General features: G+C 37.6%; 1 protein-coding gene and 1 long non-coding RNA gene across 17 annotated transcripts; one reads left to right on the forward strand and one right to left on the reverse strand.

The window, feature by feature from the left end:
• The first annotated feature begins 239 nt into the window (after positions 1-239).
• Positions 240-11,772, forward strand: LOC111254242 (uncharacterized). Of its 5 annotated transcripts, none has more exons than XR_015321835.1 (4): positions 240-750; positions 1,694-1,857; positions 1,984-2,058; positions 2,628-3,111. It is a non-coding gene; the product is annotated as an uncharacterized LOC111254242 (long non-coding RNA). The 5 variants fall into 5 exon arrangements; XR_015321830.1 differs by lacking the exon at positions 2,628-3,111 and adding an exon at positions 4,367-11,772 and having other exon boundaries at positions 247-750; XR_015321837.1 differs by having other exon boundaries at positions 248-750; positions 1,981-3,111.
• A 3,114-nt stretch (positions 11,773-14,886) lies between these two features.
• Positions 14,887-20,220, reverse strand: LOC111246558 (nuclear receptor-binding factor 2-like). Of its 12 annotated transcripts, none has more exons than XM_022796370.2 (6): positions 20,043-20,205; positions 19,856-19,916; positions 19,351-19,544; positions 18,313-18,458; positions 17,540-17,760; positions 14,887-15,298 (listed from the first exon to the last, which is right to left on the reverse strand). In XM_022796370.2, the coding sequence occupies exons 2-6, from the start codon at positions 19,886-19,888 to the stop codon at positions 15,038-15,040; spliced, it is 855 nt and encodes a 284-aa protein (XP_022652105.1). In that variant the 5' UTR covers positions 19,889-19,916; positions 20,043-20,205; the 3' UTR covers positions 14,887-15,037. The 12 variants fall into 12 exon arrangements, 10 of the variants coding, with proteins under 10 accessions (XP_022652105.1, XP_022652132.1, XP_086837029.1 ...); XM_022796397.2 differs by having other exon boundaries at positions 19,351-19,518; positions 20,043-20,204; XM_086980931.1 differs by adding an exon at positions 17,066-17,097 and having other exon boundaries at positions 15,158-15,298; positions 19,856-20,219.
• Positions 20,221-21,595: the final 1,375 nt, after the last annotated feature.

Here is a 21,595-nt window from a genome sequence, read left to right on the forward strand (position 1 = left end):
TTTTTGAAGGCGTAGAAAGCACTTTAACTTGTTTTATCGCACTTCTCGAACTGTGCCGAGCAAGACATATTTTGTTGAATCTATTCTCCAACGCGTCTTGAAGCTTACAGATGGAACTGGCCTTTGCCTACCTTTGACCTAGGTTTCGAAGGTTAACCGCACGGTGGTAAATTCGGCTTCAAGACTTGTAAACTTGTTCTTGCTGCAGCCTAAATGTTGAAACATAAATGACTGCTGTTATTCGATTGTACCGGATGAACCTTCCAACAATAAAAGAAACAAGAGAAGACAGCTTAAAAAGCTGTGTGATTTCTCTGTCCAGAATCGTGCTCTTCAAAGAACCGTTTCGACTGAACTATTTGCCCTAAACATTTAGATAATTCGAAGGCGGCTCGTATGAATATAAAGCAGTAATACACGAAACTCGTTTGAGCGGTATCTTGTAGATCAGGTTAAAAATTAGCGTCACGTTTGCTTGGCTGAATCTTACACTTCATAATATTATAACAAAATTATATCTTTCTGAAATCTCAAGAGCGGTTATATGCGTATGTACCGTTTGATTTTACAAGAATAGCTCGGTGAACTAAGAGCAATTTGTCACACAAAATACAGCTCCCTGTTCTGGCTACTCGATTACCTTCAGTTACACTGAATTTTTCTTCAAGTAAATGAAGTCTCGCCGATCCTGAGAAGACACAAACCGCTCGGAGTAATGCCATCTGAATATAGGTGTTAAGCCACTCACAGGTAAGATAATATTAAAAATTGTTTAGCTCTGTTTTTGCCTTGACATGATTATAAAAGAAATTATAGTTCTATCAGCCTCTATCCTTCAGCTTAAAGCGTTAGTTTTTCTGTATTTCAAAAAGGATACGAAGGAGGGGAGTGACAAGCGAAGGATTATTACGCATGTTGGTTTTATTTAAATTCCTGAGGCAAGAATCATAAAAAAATCATAAAGGTATCGTGCCAGCGCACTGGATAGCAAACAAGAAAAAAGTGGTCGCTTACGATTTATCTTAAATTTAGAACTAAGTTAGCCTCCAATGCGAAAATTATTTCATTCATAGGTTATCCAGCCTAATGGAGCCCTTCTAGCTTACTAGTCTCGCCAAAGCTTTTTGTTGTATATAACTTATTACCGGAAATGTTGAGCGCGTTACCTCAAGCATACTGAACGTTTCAAAAATACAATTTCTACAGTTTTTGCTCTCGTGTGTTTTTCCCACGGAACTGAGACTCTTAATAGATGAAAGGTTATTCATTGCATTGTACGAATGGTAATAATATTTTTAAGGGCTAGGTGCTAAGAACGTAATTACATCAACGTACGTATGGGTTGGCAATTATACCATTAATGTTTGAATATTTATAATAACGACTCGTAATAGACGTACTGGTCGATGTACGGAAGATGACCACATTCAGTTATTTAGGCCGTCTTCAGTCTCGTTCAGTGATGCATAAAATGTTCAGAGTTGAACGTCGAATTATGCCTCAAGTAAACTGGCTGTTAGCGCGAAACGAAGTATGCTATTGAAGGGGTTGTGGGGATTCGAACCTGAAGAATCCAGCGTCTCCACAAGCTTAATAATGAAACACGTTAGCTTGACATCATCACGGTTACTGGATAATGTGTTGCTATTCATTCACGTCTACTCATTAGTTTTCATTTCGATTTTTGTTACAGCTAAACGGCTGTTGTTATCCTTATTTCTTTGTTCCTACGTTTCTTGACACCACAGCCGTAGCCACAACCGAGCATGCAAACGTCAGAAATGTGTTGCTGGAACGTCGGCGGAAAATCTGAGCAGACGGATATGATATATCTGTAATATCAGTCGTCTAAAAAGGGTAATGTCAAAAAACTGAAATGTATAAAATAGCAGCCTCAGCTAGATTACCACAAATAACTAAAATCTAGAATAAAGGAAAAACATCATATTATAGTTTATGTTTCATGAAATTTTATTGTAGCAGATCCGGCATGGTCATCTGAACGACACATATCACATGTGGACATACTACCTTACTGCTGGTGTCAGTAGTCTTTACGTGAGTATTTACTATCGAATCAGCAAAATCCGGGCTGAGTCAATGTCATACCAAGGCGACCAGGTAATTGGCTACCCCTTAGATGGTATCTACTTCACTTTTTCATACGGCCCGAAACCTGGACAAATACGATATCAGTTGTTGCTGCACTGCAGCTATACATGCACGGGCAATCTGCCCTCTTCTATCAATTTGCTGTGCATCTAGCGACAAAGTTGTCGCCGACTATTGATATATTTTAGTCTGGCAGCAAGAATGTCGTTTATCAAATAATTAATTATGATTAGTTCGCAACCGAAAATAGAAATACCTCCTTTACTGATATCGCTGACCTATCCTGGAAGCACCGCAACTGACATTGTTGTCGACAGAACTCTTATTATAGCGAATGTCAATGTCTTAGTATTCTCTGGTTGGTCGCTCTGCTTCAAGCGAACCCCTTCTAGAGATGAAGGACTACAATGTTGCGGCAATGAGCGCTTCCGGAGACCAGGGCCAAACTATCATGACCTTTTTAAACAGCAGCACTATCAACTATCGTGATGACGGTTTCTCCGTAATCTTTCAAGGTAATTGGCTGTCGATTGTCGACTACTCAATTTCGAAAACGTGATCTTTTTAAAATTACATCTCACTTAGATGTCTGCAGGCGTCGACTTGTAGCTGCGCCTCCAATGGGTAGTTTTTCGAGTTTGCAATCCAATAAACAAACAAATACAAAGGCAATGTGCTATTTGGTATTGCCCTCATTTTACAGCCTTATTTCTATTCTCAACATCTACTAACCTCTATCAACAAACTCGATCTTGTATACAAGTGATCCTTTACGTCATATTAAGCCTAATTTGCATATATGGCGTTGCTTAATACAAAGGCTCTTACCGATTGTTAAAGGGCCACTAAGATGATAACGATAATAACATCAGCCAGGTTTACTCCGCATCAATGTGCTATATTATAGCAATAAAATAAATATAAAGGTCCAAAACTGTACCGAGGAATAAGGCAAACATAATGATCAAAGTCGTGTAATAATATATGTCATGTACCGATTTTTTCTTTTTTTTTTTTTTTAGATTATTTGCGACTAAACTTTCCTCTCGACAATTACTTGCTATTTCGATTCATTTTTACTGAATATTCGTTTTTTCGTTAATTCAGTAGGTCGAATGGGCAGTCTTTGTGTGCAAAGCCAGAATTTTCCTATCGATTAAAATACAATGGACATATATACTACAGGCCACATCTACATGTGACGCAGCCGGCAATCTATAGATATTAACACTGCCGAAACAAATGAAATACTTTAGCTTAGTTATAAGAAATCCTTGGAAAGGGATGAATGACAATGTGTTCCTTTACGGATCTTAGATCGGAAACATAATAAGATACATTATGCCAGTCCGGCCATGTAGGCTCATTCAAGGATGAAAGCGGATAGGTTGGCGCATGGATCGAGTCTAAGTCGAACAATTATATTAAAATAAGCACAACTAATGACGTCTATGGCTTCGAGCGGTCAGTTCTCAACATATTAAATTATTATTCCATGTTCAGAATATATACGAAACGATCGGCAATTAAATGACACTTATTTATAGCGTTTAATCACAGCACCTAAAAATCAATAGAGTTGCTCGGAATGATATGCCGTTTCTGACTAGAAATTGGAGGCATGGTAAAGGAAGCAAGTTCTGGTAGAAAACACCTGGCGAGTGTACATAGATATACCTTTCTTTACTAAAATGTACCGCCTTATATTTTCACGTCTAATTAAGGAATGTAGGTATAATAACCTTCGGGCCACATTAGCTTGTATGTAGTGTATTAATTCAAAATGTAAGAGATATTAGGTGAGTTTGACCATAGTATATTAAAGAATATAGTTAGTGTAGCAGCATACTGAAACGAACGTATAATTAATGAATCAAGAAAGTAAATTAATTCAGCTCACTAAATATCGTATTAAATGTGACACTACAGCTGAGCTGGCTGACGACGCTTTTCAGGAGTTCTAGTTTTTATGATTAACGCGAAGTAAACATCTAGTCAAGACATTACACAAAACAATTGAGTCATTGTTTCTGCCTGTACATTTTGCGTAGAAGATGATGGTTACTGTCTAGTCTCGGATCGGCATTCTCCGACCCGAAATGAGAGCTCTCATCAACAGTTAAATTACGTGAATACATTGGTTTCTGTTCTACGTTACGCCGCTTACGTTTTGCTTCGTTTTTCAGTTACAAACACTTTTAGGTGCATATGACCTTTTATATAAAAGAAAGTCCCTTTATTGTTTCATCATTAGGAACAAACATGTTAGCAGTCGGAAGAAAAGCAGCGGAGGTCTACTACAAGGAACCTTGCGATGGCCCTTTTTAGCGGTACCACAAATTTCTGTGATAACCTCCATCACCCAATCGGTCTTTAGAGTAGCGGCGCTGAATGCAGAGAGAGATGCTCGTGGGAGATATGTGCCATTTAAGCGCAACACCGTGATAATAATACTAATAAAATTATTAATAACAACGGTGTCTAGGAGGACGAATAGAAGCGACAGCCATCGTCGAACGATTGAGTTCTGGTGCAAATTCTGATAGTGGCTGTATCACAATCACAACAATTACCTCTCGCTCCTGGTATTTAGCGGCAGCAGTAGTAGCACCAGATAAAAGAAATTATCGTCATGGTCTGTCATTATCATCATCGGAGCGATCCCATGCCTGGGCCGATGCCGACATAGCCATCACAGCCACCATGAAACGACCCCAACTGCAGTGATTATCGCTGTTGTTTTTAATGACGTTATCGGCGCTGCTGTTCTGGTGGTTATAATACGGATAGCGCAGTGTCCATGGCCATAAATTATCTGTTGTCGCCAGTGACTCATCCAGCGACGTGATCCGTTATCATTACCGGAAGCCTTCGTAAGATAGGCAACGATTATTAAGTTTCGACAAATGAGTGTACACTTTTATGTACAGCTTCTGTTTTATTTTTGAATTCTCTCTCAAATAGGCTATTAACGATTCGATTACATTACGGTGCTATGATTAAACACACGTTTAAGTGTTTCTTCTTCTTTTATATTTCAGCATTTGTTTGGCTTTAAATTTCCTTTATTGAATTACACGTGTTGATTGAAAGGCTTTACTTGCGATTCCTTCCTGGTTTTTTCAGTCCGAGATTTAGTGATCTCAGTCGAAACACCCGCGCTTATTTTGAAATTTATTTGAAAAGAGATTAAGATTATTTAGAAAAAATTGTCTCAATTTTTAGCTAAACAAACGTTTGTCATATGCGAGTGGATAAATGTAACACCTAAGAAAACAAGTTTTCTGTGAATCTACTAACTGAGAATAAACGATGATTCGACTGTGCATTTGACTTGTCTACCTCCCCTTGATATCAGTCTGCTATAAAAGTTTGGACACTTAGTACTTACTTGTCAACTATTTACATTCACAGCATGTATGATACAATAAAAGTCTTATGCGATTAATTGTCTTAACATTCTATAACTGTTTTACGGCAACATTTTCTTTAGCAAATCTTGTAATTTTTATAATTTCAAACAAAACTAAATATAATATAGCCGATTCTAAACTATCACCTGTGTTAATTTCCGTCGTTGATCATCGCTATCAGTGGTTTTAAGAGCGGGTCTAATGGAGCCGATTCATTAGAAAAATGTCCGCCGATAACCCTTTGGATTCATAAACAAAAGCAATATTGACTTAAAATATTGAACCGCAAGGAACGAAACTGTCTGTGATATCCTATGCAACGTTCCATTTACTTATTTCTGTCGTAAGTAGACAATGCCTAATCGCAATGCGGCTAGAAGGTGGCTGATTCAGTCCTGACTGCGGGCTCCGTACAACGGTCTATTCCATGTTGTAAATATAATAATAATAATAATAAGCGTACTCCAAATAAAGCATGACGTTTGTATTCTGCTCAATGGTTGTTAGCACCGGGTTAAGATACATAGACTAAACTTACTTAATTAAAATGACACAACAGAATTTATTTTATTTGTCACAATAAATATTATCCCATTAAAGTAGAATCGGAATTATGCTATGGGTATCAAAGAAATAAGCAACAGTTTCATTTTCAATGGTTTCAAGATATTATATCAGGATAGTTGTAATCTAGTAAGGTAGGTGGCTTATCTCCTCTGTAATCCTAGTTGTGCTAGCGCTTGTATTTACTACCTGCGCTAAAAGCAAGACTCGAGGCTATCAATTCTGATAACCATACACTTTTTGCTATCTTTTTAAAAAAAATGAACACTTGTCAAGACTTGCCGTATTAACTAGAGTAAAGCGGCCCTAGTTAAGTACCTGAAAATGAAATCAGCGTACTTTTTAATTTAAAAAAAGCAGTTCAGGATTATATAAGTTTAGTCTGCGAAGGCATTATAATAACAATCTAGAAAATGTCCTATTAGAAAGATCTCCTTTCTAATAGGCAACGAACCCAGTAAAACACCAAATTATCTTCTTACCTGCACTTAATAGTATACGATGTTTAAGGCACCTAAAAGCTTACCGCTACTCAGTAAATCATAAAATAAATGTGTCGTATACTGCGCTGAATAGTAACAGTCATTGTGAAAATAATTTTCATTGCACTATAAACGGATGTTACCGTCAATTGTTAATTAAATCCCTAATTTCTTTAACGGAGATTTTTGAATCAAGATCTGCGCGCGTAAAGCGGAACCAACACATTTTGGCGCCCATGACGCCCCGCATTTTAAGAAAGTTGTTTCAAAAGATAAAGCTTCAAGTATCTTGCAGCATGTGCCTAGTTATAAATTCTGCAAGACTGAATTGTTGAAATGCTACCTCTATGCATAAGTTATATTTTTTTGCCGCATACAAAAACACGGCGTTCTAATCAAATTCTAGCAAAGAATGAATTTATTATACATTCGCTATCGTTCTTTGTGATCTTCTTTCACCTCTCAACGAATCTGTTTCCTTTCGATAGAAATGTCTAGGCGCTAAAGATCTCGTCTAATTTGTTTTTGAGATTCTCCTCACTACTAAACATAGTGTTATAAAGTGTATTTCCTAGTGGTGGTAAAGATAGTAATAAACATGTACAAGGTCTGGAGATTATAGTGAATGCCAAAAATCTCTTTTGCCATGTGAGAGCTGGCATTACTGTGGGGAAGCATGACTTCGTCTTGCCTGCCGTCGGATCGCCTTGTTCAGTTGACACTACTGGGCCGTATGCAGATACTGGTTGAATGTTTTATTTTTCACACCTTTCTTCGATATCCCTCCAGTCTCATCAAATTGATCTGGCTTACCTTTGAGTTCAGGCGTATTTCTATGCTCTACCCTTTTACTTTTCCGTTTCATATCAAAACAGTCATACTGCTTCCTGACATCATTAGCAATTCTATGCAGAACTCTGCCCTTCTGGTTGAGCTTAACGCAGCGTCGGGTCATACGTTGAAAGTCAATGAAAAGCCCTATTTCCTTGCGCGCTTTCCCTAGCATCCAGGGCCGTAACTTCTAATAGATTTCGATATCCCCAAAATTCCCGTTGATGACAGTCGAACGTTCGCAACAAATTAACAACTTTTTCACCAACGAAGTTCTCGAGAGCTATTGCCTCCAAGTTCAAAATGCCACCTTGAATTTAACAAACACCTTTAAAAAGTTATTGCCGTAGACGGTGCAACTGACCCAAGTTAACAGAGTAAGTGTCAAAAGTGTACTTTTTTCGTACCTTTTTTTTGGCGCCTGAGCCTAAGATAACATACTGTTCACGTAATAATGAGCGTGTAACAAGTTTACAATGTGAATCATACATACCTTTTAAATGGTCAACTCAGAGGAACAAATAGTGCAAGGTTAAAAGAAAAAGTAAACATCTGGAGTAATAGCGCCATTATTTATGTAGCACCTTAATAAACGATTTCATTTGTTATATGGATCTAATAGAACAGGCATCTCGTAGAACAACGAGTAACTGTAATCAAGGACTTAGCATCCTGTTTTTTTTGTTTGTTCAAGTTCATTCACATGGAGCATATGATGATGCTTGCCTGAGCAGACTACGATTTTTCCAGCAGTTACACCATGTGAATTTTCAATTATTACCAATACATTATGTTTTTCTCAGTTTTATATATTTACTTTAAAATAATATTAGTGAAGCCACTGATAGCGGTATTTACATCACAATAATCATAAATTAAAAGTGACAGTACCTACCAAATCACATTTTCTTTAAGTAATTAATATAAGTATTAAAGATAAATAGCAAATTTTTTCACGTGTATGTTTAGAGATATTGTCTAAAATACGTTACGGAATGGACCGATTTTATGTTTTCCGAAGCCTTACGTTCTCCTTTCGGATGCAAAAATTAGTTGTAGTCGAATGGCCTTAACAACCTATGTACTTTTCAAACAACCATGACTTGACTTTTTATCAAGAATTCGATTAACATGTTGAAAAGAAACCAATGGCGATACTGGGGGAAACAGTAAGTGATGTTAAAAACTTCAAAATTTGTATTGACGATTTCTGGGATTATGCACCAATATCGCAAAAGATATACAAAAGCAAAGGGTATTGTTAAGTCGATAGAGCAGAAAACGTGCTATGCTCAAAAGGCCGAGCGACCTTAGATTATGAATGCAGTGCACTGCTATCTTCAAACAGTTTAATCGGTGCACCGAATTCGTTCATGTAACAATAATAAATATAAAAACTACATACAACAATGTATTGCACACTACGAACCTGAGTATGTTGCATTTATTTATTATTAGACTAACTGAAAGTTGTTGAAAATCTAATGAAAAATTAATCAAAGATTCACAGAATTTTTTAAAATTTCTGGGCGTTTTCTGAGTATTTGATACTGTTCTTGTTTATGCCGTTCTCTTAAGAAAAAGTAAAGTGCTTTATCTGATAATAATGATTGATTTAAAAAGCTTTCAACTGTAAATGCGCCCTTGTATTGATTACTCGGACAATGAGACCAATCTCCAATAAAAGGAAATTCATTTAGTCATCAGTACTTATCATAATCATCACCATACCGCTTACATGTATATTTACCAGCTGACGATATTAACGTTACATGGCGCAATATTATTTACTCGTTTCTAAATTGGCTCAACTGATGGTAGACTGCTTGAAAACCCCAAATAGGGTTGCTGAAGCTTATATCATTAAGTATGAAATTTAAACACAGGAATATCGTTATTTGGTTACTGCTATTCCGCATGTTATTCCGCTATTGCGCAATAGGGCACTATTTTAAGCTATTTTTTTCGTAGGGCGAACTCTTCTATAACTTAGGTTGGACAAGTTCGTTATCATTACCTAGTTTCTGATCGGCTGTCTTCAGTAAAAAAATTCAACTAACCTTTGAGCAAGAGTTTCATTGAAAAAATAGATCTTCTTCAAAACATAGTGCTACTAAATGCTTTGTTTGAGTTTCCTGCTAAGTCTCCTCTGTTTACAAGCAGTTTTCTCGGTCACTGAGGAAATCCTTCAGTATTTTCACACATGTAGCTGATCCGTGGTTCAGATAAACTAAGTATTCGATGCTACATTAGATGTATAGGTTGAGAAAATATTTTACTTGATTTTTTGATAAGAAGTTCTGCGTGACCTGTTATCTGAAAAAGGTCTCCTTCTCATAGGACATCTCTTTATTAAAGCATGTACAGCCAAGCAAAAAAGCTGGACTGCCATTCTAGTCTCTTCGGCATATCACACGTGGTGTCTGATGGTGTTGTGGTAAAGTGTTCGGTTATGAAACTTTGGGACAAGTTATGTGGTCTAGGTCCGAGATCGAACGAAGACATACCTTATTTCGCGCTCATAACCACCCGTTTGTAGTGATGCCTAGTATCCATATCAGGTGTACAACTCCAAAACACTAATTAGCATGTATATGCAAAACATCATTTTGCTCTTGTCTTATTTCTGGGATATTCTAGATTGGCTGAACACTCTAAAGAACACTAACTAAATATGATCATTCGAAAGAAGTTTGAAAAACAAATATAGCACAAGATGTAAAGTACAGACGGCACCGCATACCTTATGCTGCCAACTTTATTTTTCAGGTCAGTCTTAATTTTCGCAAAGTCATTGCTAAACTGACCCATGTTCATTCGTGTTAGACTCCTAACGCATTTGATCTGTTACTCTGCTATGTCTTCGCTGTTCTCTCCCTACCGCGGCCCAGCGTGAGCGCGCTGAAAAACGCTCGTCAAGCCTTGTACGCTGAACTAGCTCAAGCTTTGCAAACCTTTCTGTCTTACGCGCTTCACTTTCTTTCTTTAAAGCCGCAAATGACCTTCCAATAATTGATCATTAAGATTCGTGAATTTGCACATCATCTTTGCGTCCTTTTGCCTAACTACTTTCCGTAGTAAACGTAGGAACAAGCTAGTGTATTAAATTTTTTGGAAGATATTTAGGCAGCTGGCTCGAATATCTTTCAAACCATGCAAAGTATGTAATAGATTAATTGGGACCTCAAGATCTGAGGCTATGCACTTGTGATAGGAAGTGGTGCGTTTATGGAGCCTTGAGAGCCCTAGAAAAGGCAACGGCAAGCATGACGAAAAAGTTGACCGTAAATTCTACTTCGAAAAGGACGCCATGTATGACAGTGAACAAACGAAAGGACTATAGTCTAGTGATTTTTCGAATTCCCAGGTGTCACCTGTAGGGTAGAGTTCTAGATACCCCCTTAATCACCCAAAGCTCCATTACGGGTAGAAAGACGATATTATGACGTACTCTCCCTTACTGTTGACAGGTTTGAAAGCACTTTAGGAGCTTCTTATTAACTGTGTGTATGTGATATGTATAATCATGTCCATTTGGATTATAAATGGTTTGTTAGAAAATCGATGGTAGAACACGCCACGCCACATATCGCTCTCTTTAAAGTATTAAAGCAACCCAAATAAAGCACGCGTAAACCTGGAAAATACAAGAGCCAAAGCCATTCCTTGATTCTGTTTTCCTCGATCGAGGCCGTTCCTGATTGCAACATGTCGGTTAGCTTATGTGATGTCATCGCGTACCCACATTGTGTGCGATAGCCGTCCCACATGTCAGTCAACAACTTTAGGGTGCGAGATATATCACAGTGTCGATTGATTGCTTTATCGGTAATATTTGGCGATAGCAAAGGCTCTTGAGATGCTTTGTGAGTATAAGCTTACGCCCAAATCTATTCAGCATTGTCACTCATGTTAAGTTGGCTCCTCAGAGGTTCAACACTATTAGCCTGAAATTGTTTATAAATTGGAGGGCATCACAAACTTATCTATGTCTAGCCTATGGCGACGGTTTTGCTGGTAATACTTACCCAGATTTTCTCTAAATTACACTACCAGATCCTCCATCCGCCATGGACTCAGTTCATCATATAGCTATGTTTTCCCTTTATGTCTTCGTTTCCGTTTTATAATGTGCGCTTTGGAGAATCCTATATTAAATTTCTTCGTGCAGTGTACTGTATGGGGTCCTAAAGTATTAACGCTTCTTCATTGCTGTTCGACGTCTCAATTTCTGTTCCTAAAACGCTCGCGCCTGTAACGAGCTGTTCTTCTACTAAGGACTTTCTGCCCAGTGTTTTTACGACTCCGCTGGGTCCCCACTTTCAAGAAATAAACATAATCGCTGCTCGATTGTTTTTAGCACCAAACAATGTCTTTTCCTTTCAACTCATTGTTTAATGACAACACTAAACAGCTTATAATCATAAATAACTAAATATTGATATAAATACATATTTGCCAAAGTCCATCCGCTGATGTTTTGTATAGGAGTTACTCAAAATTTTCGATAACTGCTCTGTGAACAATAGCATTTATCCGAAATTCTGAAACAGCTTAGGCAATCTAAGTAACCACTAATTCCCGCGACGACAAAGACAGCTCAGTTGGAGAGCTTTTGAAACAAGCGTTGAGATTGTACCGCTGAGCACGAAATCAACGTGCACCTCTCCCTGATGACGTATCGCTTTTACCAAAAAAATTACAAGACGCTTTAACCTTTTTCGCACAGCTGTTTTTCGAACAATCTAGGCAAACGAATAACTGATAATAAGTAAACGAGTGTAATAATTTGAAGAAGATTCTCTCATTTTTTTAACCATGAAAAATATATCTTAATAAATCAACCTAAGGTAACCCCCATAGATATATATGTGTTCGTACGGTAAACAAGTGCTTTTTTACTCGAATGTAAATCATGGTAGTATGAACAGTCAATTGATTTTTTCATTCTTGAACTTCGCGAAATTCTTCATACCATTGAGCCTAGCGAAAACGAGGTGTGTTGACCAATTAAAATCTGTGATGATGGAAGTTGATAATAACGATAAATAAACCTAAGGTTACCATCAGTGGGAAGCGTTCCCTAATCCTAAGCAACGTCAATAACGATAAGCAAACATAAACGATACAATAAAAAACAACATTTACGATATACTGTGTTTGCTTTTGCACATCTTAACAACAGAAAGGGTCTGTCTTCAGTCGCAGGGGACATTGATCGAAACGCCGTTTTTCAGTAACGAAGAAACAAAAGTAATCAATGAATGAGAATCACAATATCGAATCACTGGAAGTTGCCGCTTTATGGCGGCGTTGGTTGTGGTGGCGGGAAAGGCTACACGGTGACGTCACTTCCGGATCTTTTTCAGCTTCAGCGGGACTCTACCTGTTACCGCTTGTTATCGTAGTGGCAGTGCTGCAGTGTTTAGCACGGCTAAAGTAAAGCAACAAGTCGCCATATCACATCGGTATGCTTTGACTTTGTGGAAAACAAGATTACGTGTTTGACGAGAGTGTGCGTTTTTGCGAACGCGAATGAGGTGATAAGGATGATAGTAAAACATATTTAATTATTTCGTCAAAGAAAATCGACTCTCATTATTATTATTATTCTTATCGCCACATGCAACCTGGACGCCTGTTTTCTATAAAATCGCGTAAATACAAGTAATCTTCGCATTAGTTGTTTCAATTCAGCCTATACCGCTGCTGCTCCGTGCGTGTTTGCACGCGTCATAGCATGAGAATATGGCCCTCGGAGTTGATGAAGTAAGCGAAGCAACCTTTACGTTACGATGTTTACATGTTTTTTTGAAGGTATTATTTTCCATTTTTTCTTACTCATTGTTTACTTCTTATATATGGTTAAAAGCGCTCTTTCTGCTCGCTCGGCGTGATATAACGGTAGTGTGCTAGAATCACTTTTTCCACAGAGTTGTTACCAGTGTATATCATCATAAATCAGAGATTGAAATATATGGCTCCAAGAAAGAAGGCAAAACCCAGGATCCAACTAAAGTTATACTTTGCGTTTGATGGAACTGCGAGGGCTTAATTCATTGGGAATTGCTTCCCACGAACAGTACAGTTAATCGACATTATTTGGTTCAGTAGCATCAAGTCAACCATACTATTCAACACAAAAAAACCCAGACGCAACCACGTCATCCTGCTTTATGGCAGCAAGACAAAAATGGTCAAAGCTGTTCTCCTGAATTTCAAATAGTGAGATTTTGTTGCACCCTCAATACTTTCTGAAGTTTGCACCGACGTTTCGACCCCTTTTCCATCCGCTATGCAGTAACCTCCATAACTTTACCCTCAATTCCTATCAACTAAAACCGTAGTTGGAAAGAGTTTTTCGAGATGAAGGTCGCTACCCTCTGATGAAACAGCGTACATCACTCGTTAGGAAGATGAAAGTTGTGCGCAGTGACAAACAATACACAAAATAATGATTTTATATCATAGGAATAAAAAATGTAACGCTTTCTACTGTGTAAAAAGGCGCAATAATTGCTTGCAACCTAATGGATTGTTCAGACCACCATATCATCGCGTCACTTGCGGTCTATTGCTTTTTATCACGTGCTATACACTTTACACGTCAAGTTTCCACGAATCCAATGGACCCCCACATGCTTAAGATGTACCTTGTGCCAGATACCATTAGGCACAGCGTTTCCCGGCGCACTCGATAAAAAACCTGGCGTGGTGACGAAAATACACTGTTACATTGTGAGTTTGTTTGTAAATGTTTTTTTAACACAATATAATGAACTGTAACGATCTGGTATTTCTGAGTACGTATTGTATAAAAATATAATCATAGTATAGAGTTATGTATGTATTTATTTGCAAGTCATTGTAGCTACCTAATAAAGGTAATCAAAATTATATGTGTAATTGTGCCTCAGCCTCAATGGTAAACCATGCGAAATGGACTGGGGTTCAGCATGGTGCCAAGCTGTGGAAAGGGCGAGAGGATTCAACCAATTAGTAGGTACTACAAAGGTTACAAATTATTACTACTATCATTATTAGGAAAACGTTTTCTCAATAGGGTCACTTCTTATTTAACATTTCTTCTTATTTTATGTGTTTGCACATTTTTTTTGAGTTTCTTTTATCGTGTAATTTCAATCACATTTATCTTTATATAGAAGATTTCCGTTGTAGCGAGTGTATTGATTACCAGAGTACGAACCAAATATTTTATTGATGTTAGTTTTACCTGTTTCTCGGGTATTGCATTCTATTTTCCATTGTTATGACAAAAAAGCCTATTGTTGTGTCCATCGACCTGCCAGTTTAAGTAAACCAAGCTGCCGTGGTTGCAAGAAAGGGACCTCACTTGTTCTCGAGTTTAGTAAGCGAACATGCAAACAACGAGAAACACTTAGCAGGATCTAATTTAAGTAGCAATACATAAAAACATAACATGCACAGGCTAAGAATATATTAACAAGTAAAAATTGTCTATGTAATTATAAATACGACATTCTATTTTATTAGCTTATATATGAAATTATTTAACATATCTCCAGCCTTCACATTATGCATTGGTTATGTTAGCGTTAGCAGCGTTGTCAAACAGCGTCTAATAAACCCTTCTCACTAATTTACATTTTGATACTAACTAAAAAGCGACGTTGTAGATGTGGAGAAGCCCTCGAAAGTTGGTCTCTCAAGGGGAGGTAGTTCAGGTAGGGATTGGTCCGCCCTGTCATCCGGACCTGATGTCGGGGCCTTTTCTAGCAAACGCAATTTTGCTCGCAATATTTCGACCTCGTTCTCCAGCTGTTTGTTACGTTGTTGAAGCTTATCATAGCTTTCCGCCATTGAATCAAAAACCCTCCGAATTTCAAAGTTATTCGTTCTGAGTTCTTCTATCACCTGCAAGTTACGCATATTATTAAGAAATGTTCATCATTTCCACAGTGGCCTTATAGAAGCAACATGGCTTACAGCTATCTGACCTGTTACTAAAATTATCTGTGTCAATCTGGTGCTCTGCATTCCTAAAATAATCGACATAAACTGATTAATTTGATATAACCAGTATACTTCCATCCTAGAATGTACTGCCATGTATATACCTCAAAATGCCCAGTTCTAATTCGAACTCCTTTTTACACCATCTGTCTCAGATCAAATCCCACAGATCTGTGTAATCTATCTACTTAATATACCACTAAAAGGTTATCCATCGGTCTATTTGTCCTTCCGTCTGTGTTTCTCAGACCCAAATCGGCCTCGTAAGATATTAAGGTCACTAGAGTATCATTTTGGATGAGCTCCACAAGGAAAATAGCTGAATTGTTAAAGGCTCTTTCCGGAAAGAAGTCTCATCATTGTATAGAACGTAATGTTAATTTGAGCATGCTCATCATATAAAGTGATTCACTTCGCAACCTTTGATTATTTTGTAAAATGTGTGTATTGAATAATTCTTTGTTTTTCAAGATCTACAAAAAGAATGTAATATTGTATGAGATGGGTAATTTTCGATCCTCCCTGTGTTACGAATGACAGGGAAACGGTGGCATTCGCCAAAATGATTGATAATTGATAAAATACGACTCACCGTATTTTATTTTTATTTGTTTTTCTATGCAGTTTATTTTTTTCTGTATACAAATCTTAGTTTAAATTTGATTCATTTACGATACGGTTGATGCATTTAGAACTATGGTTTACATTTTTCAATTAAATTAATGTTTTGCTTCGAGTAAGATAATGCGGTCACGGGGACAACGTAAATGGAACAACGCGAGGAGCGGAATAATTGCAACAATATGAATGTTGCTAATAGATAGCCAGCAAAATAAAGTTGTAATAAAAATAAATTGGAATTGGTATTGGAACTGGTACTTCAGAAGAATTCGAAACGGGTAACATAGATCTGTAACCGGATTATCGTTTATGTTAGGCTAAGCGTGACCCGAACCAAATTTGCAAACGGAGTACGGGCTAAACAGAGCAAAGTTATTGCTAGAAAATAATATTGTACGCTATAATTTATTTAAGGCTGAACGTAAACAAAGTCAAATCAGTTAAACCATAACTAAAACAAGCCCGTGGATATGTCTAGTCTACTTATATATTTACTATGTAACTAAAATTGTGTGTTCATTTGTCTACCTGTCCAACCCAACTTGGATTACGATGATTTTCGCTGGGTACCTAAAGTTTCATCCGGCGAACAGCTGCGTGAAAAATGGAGCCAATCGGATTCATGTATTTATGTCAGGTGAGGTCCCACATAAACCAATCAGATGATTAAATCAACCTTCAAACAGGTACGAGACAAACCCGTGCATCTGTCTGTGCGTGAAGCGAGTTTGTCCAACTTTGGTGTAGTTTGTCTTGATTGGTAGTAGAAAATGGCTGGCCGCTAATTTTATACTAAAGGAGTCAACTCCAATGATTCTCTTAATCTTGCGATAAAATCTCTCCACTTGGTCGGAAAAGCGTCTCCTAAGTTCCTATACCGAAGAGAGATTGGCAAAATGGTTTACGAACACGAGTATCCCACTATGCTTTTGGTATCACAAGATAGATCATATCATATTGTGCGGATGAATTATTCTGAGTTTACTTGATGTACCAGATAGCTGGTACAGGTAAACGTTGTCGGCGACCAAGCGTTTGAATACATACTTGTGACACGTTATGCTTTTTGCCTGAACTGCCTGTAACTGGAAGAGGATAACCAAGGAAAAAGGGTAATAGAAAATGGGTTATCAGGCAGTATGGCCACCGGCGCGCCAAATTTCAAATCAATCAAGCTCGAGCACTCAAAAACGTATAGCGAACAGGAGGTGAAACTCGCAGGTTGAGCTAAACTAAGAAAGATGGCTAGCTATCATTGTTACAAGGAAACTTAAGAAAATCGTGCAGTAATGCCATTAAGCATGATTAGAACGAAAGGCTCTTTGGAAATAAGGCGTGTTAGAAATTGCATAATACCATATGAATTGCTTTTTGTCAAAAAAACTTCGACAGCAGAAATGTTTTTAATTTGTATTATTTGAAATCCCTACTTTAGGTCCGAAAAAAAAATCGTCTACAAGTATAAAAGTATCTAAAATGGGAAATAAGCGAGTATTGAGAAAATAATGGAACTTTACTGACCTGTCCATTCTCTAGTAGATTACTTGTGCTGCCGTTTATAGATTCATTGCTTTTAGAAATAGTTTTGTATATCTGTAACAGCAACTCATCATTACGATCGGTTATGGAGTGGAGCTGTTTAGTGAAGCTTTCCCGGAAATCTTGCGGCTTGAATCGGGTAGATGTACCAACACTGTCTGCGCAGTCTGGTAAAGCCATTTCCGCCAGTTCGATCGTATCTGCTGTATTCCTATGAGACAGGAAAAGCAAACGTTTTCCTTGATGTTTAAATTGTTAACCTTACGCTTAACAAGAAGGGTACTTGTACAACTTAAATTGACCTTGATATCAACACAGTACGACACAGTAAGCCAGGTAGAGATTACCGTAATTACGTTACCAAAACCAGAAAGCTGCATATGAGCGAGCTTACTCTCAACTCTTTCCGGAAACATAAAACGGAACAACTTTCATTATATACGCAAACGGCGTCATAAATATAATGTAGCATAGTTCCGGTTTTATTTGGGCAATTCTTAGTTATGAAAAAAAATCATGACCATATGTGGATCTGTACGTACTGGCTAGGCGTCAACGCAGACCAAAATGTATTTAAATTACCTTGTGCTGCAATGAAATACACATGTCGTTTTATAGTACTTCGTTGCACATTATTCGAAAATAATTATAATAAAAAGAAATAACTGATGTTTATTCTTATATTTCGTCACTCTCTCTGGTTTTTCTGTTCAGCGCATAGACAGTTTGCGAGGACTATAGATTTTGATTTTGACCTGATGTATAAAATCGACGTATGCCTCGTTTGCTGATTTCGTTGTAACTCCTGTTTGTAGCACACCACCTGCTTTTGACGATTGTGAAAAGCGATTTGCAGCTGGAGAGATTCTTGAACAGTTGGATCATTTGATAACGCACGAGCCTGAAACATAAAATACAATACGATCTGAGCCCATAATATCTTACAAATTTTAAAACAAAAAACTAACTACGATTTATTAATAACAATCATAATCATAGTCTTTTTTAGAAATCCTAGTGCAATCATGATGTACCGAAAAACTGCTAGAAAGTGTTTAAATACACGTTAAATTCAATATAGACTAATTTGTAGTGTGCGAATATTTTATGTGCAGTGTAACGCCATAAACCAAAACTGAAAACGTAAGAAGGCTTGTGAAGATTTAAAGCCGTTTGCATCAAATTACGGTTGTTAAAAAAATGTTAACAAAAACCTTGTTTAAAATGCTCGATAAACACTTTATTTAGTCAAACACGTAGATGGACTGACACAAAAACTAAGGAGGCAGATCTTGGTAAAAACTAAGTAAACTGTTTAAGTTCTCTTTACGTTTACTGAAATCGGTTCAGTGTTTCTCGTTATAGATTGGAGCTATTTTTTGTTTGGCTTATGAAGCCATTTATTTCTGCCGCCAGCAGGTCTCTTCATCAGGCAGAAGAGTTTGACTCAATGCAGTTGACTACTGCGGTAACGGTCATGTGTTTCCGGGAAAGTAAGTTAACGAACATTGTTAGTTACGGGGCCATTTTAATTAAACCGAAGAAAGCGTAAGTAAAAAATATTGTAACGAATAAATCCTATTTCTATGTTCTAAGCATACAAGCACAAAGGAGTATAGCATGCACTACCCATTTTATTCAAAGTGGAAATTTTGATCCATGGCCAGTTGAACAGTTTAACGTTCAACAAATATTGAACAACCTCAGTCATTTGCCTGACAAGCTATTTACTGCTCATTTCTGAAAAGCCAGTCATCTTCACCACATAGTTTTTGTTCTAGCACCTAACTTACATTGAATTATCAATGAAGTTCACCTTTTCCAGATGTAAGGTTGCTTCTTCGTGTGCCACTATGGCTTCTTCGAAGCGTAAAGCTTTAAGCAATCGATCTGCACGACGCCTCTCGCGATGAGCTAGTTCGATTTGTAGCTCCTCATGTTGGTCCATCATATGCACATGACTAACAGCAGCAAACACACAGTATCGCTGCACTCCATTAAACGATGTTATTTAATAGAAAAATTATGTTTCTTTATTTAATCATACCTGTTGTATAGTATAGATCATTGACGGGGCTTGAGCCGAAATCCGATAGGACTAAAATTAAATAGAATATTTAGAACGAGGAGCCTCTATCTGGTTAATCTCTGAAATAGAGTTCAACATATTACATTAAGAGAAGAAAAATAAAAGGGAACGTGACATTAAAAGAAGAAGTCGCTGTACGCGAACAGTTCAGAATATACATTTTTGGAAAGGAAACATTTAATCGTATTTCAAAAAAGAACGAATCGTACCTCAGGCCACCATACCTCCGCACGATATATCATCAATGACACCGGCCAAAGCTTGCTTAACCTGTTAAGTAAGGCCCAAAACGGCAGAATCAACAACCTGCAGCCTTCGAGAGGGGTTTCGCCCGCCAAGCTCACCTAAGCCTGGCTCGGATGTAACGGAGGGGTGTCTTTGAAACAAACGACTTACCCTTATCGTAGGTCGTGCTATTCAGAAAACAAGAGTTACAACGCATAAATACGTAAGCCCAGTAGTGCAACACTCCCACTGCTGTAGACAGAAATTCGACGTCACATTTCTACCAATAGTAGAAAACAGCTGAGTACTTAAACAACCAGCTTAACATACCGACCGTGGAGAGGGAAGGAACAATGATGAAGTGATCAGTGCTTGGGAGAAGCCCACTGTGCGGGCCTGCCGCTAACAGAAACGTTTAGGTAGCCTAAAATGCTTATTCTAGTACCCTTTCACTGAAAAATAGTTATAAAAGGGCTATAGAAAAGCTACATTTATAAAATGGACGAACAGGAAAATGAAGGTTTAAAAACGTTACGATCATTGATATGTATAATCTGTTCGTTCACGGGCATCAGTGTTGTGTCACTAACTTGAACACTCCCATTGGATTCATTCAATTTCTATAGATAACTGATATTCTAATTAGTCCCAGGATGTTGTTGTCGGCATCTAAATTTTCTCGAATAACTCGAACGCGACCGGGCCAGCGGAGATAACTTTAATATAAAATTGTATACCTATTTTTATACCCTTTGGGGTATCTATTCGTGCTAACATAGATGCAAGTTTTACCTTAAAAAAATCAGAGTACTGCTATGAATAATATGAGTTTATCGGCGTTATATGAAAACTAACAATCATATACGGTTCCACGTGGCATCATATCCCCTGAGACATTTTTTGCTAATTGAAAATTCCTCATTGAACCATTTTTAATGCACTTCTTACTTTTATGATACATAGCGTGATGTTTATGATGAACTATGGGTGCGTAGTCCTGAGGCCGTAGTGCTTGAATAACGCTCTACAAATATAGTAGATAAACTATGGGCCGATCAAAGGCATGCTTGAACGTTGTCCTAAAACACCTTACGTGGTTCTCTCTAATTACTACAACTAGATCTGTCTTTGTCACAACTATTTCTGGCAGTATCGATAATATATTACCAGATAAATGGATTGGAACTCGTGTGGCCAAGTGTAGCCAGTTGACGAACTTAAAGGAAGAAACATGTGCCTTATGCATGTTCTTTAGAGCTCTCTCCAAATTTCTTCGTCGTGTTAATCTAACTTGCATATCTCGGGGTGTAATTAAAAAAGCTTCATACGACCTAATAGGCAGCCTATGAGTACGAGACAATTCAATTAAAGCGTGACCGTCAGCCAGAAGCCATAAACTCCTGTAAAACATATGTCTTATCTTTCCTTTTTTATCGTCGTAATAGACGATACCGGCCCGAAAAAAACGCATTGTTCACGATTAGAAGCAGTAGAGAATATAACTGCAGTGACATTTGAAGACAGCAAGTCTCTACTGAGCATTAAAACATTTATAGATACTTTTTACGTTTTTTTGTCATTGAGCCTCATTAATGACTAACTAGTTCAAGTTATCAGTAGCTCAAGATATAAACCTGTCTCAGCCAATTCGGGCCTTCGTCTGTGAATCGATATTTCAAACAGAATCCTTAGGCGGTAGGTTTATTTTATCTTCGTTTTGAGCG

Source organism: Varroa destructor, unplaced genomic scaffold (genome assembly GCF_002443255.2).
Source record: "Varroa destructor unplaced genomic scaffold, Vdes_3.0 BEIS01000001.1, whole genome shotgun sequence".
Classification (NCBI taxonomy): Eukaryota; Metazoa; Arthropoda; class Arachnida; order Mesostigmata; family Varroidae; genus Varroa; species Varroa destructor.

What these genes read in the sequence shown, in the direction of transcription:
- LOC111246558 (XM_086980894.1), bottom strand. Translation starts at nt 19,888, where the DNA reads ATGATATATCGTGCGGAGGTATGGTGGCCTGAG. An exon ending in ACGTCGATTTTATACATCAG is followed by an intron (nt 17,761 to 18,312) that starts GTCAAAATCAAA and finishes ATAGGAATACAG; the next exon opens with CAGATACGATCGAACTGGCG. An exon ending in ATCTACTAGAGAATGGACAG is followed by an intron (nt 15,299 to 17,539) that starts GTCAGTAAAGTT and finishes CGTAACTTGCAG; the next exon opens with GTGATAGAAGAACTCAGAAC.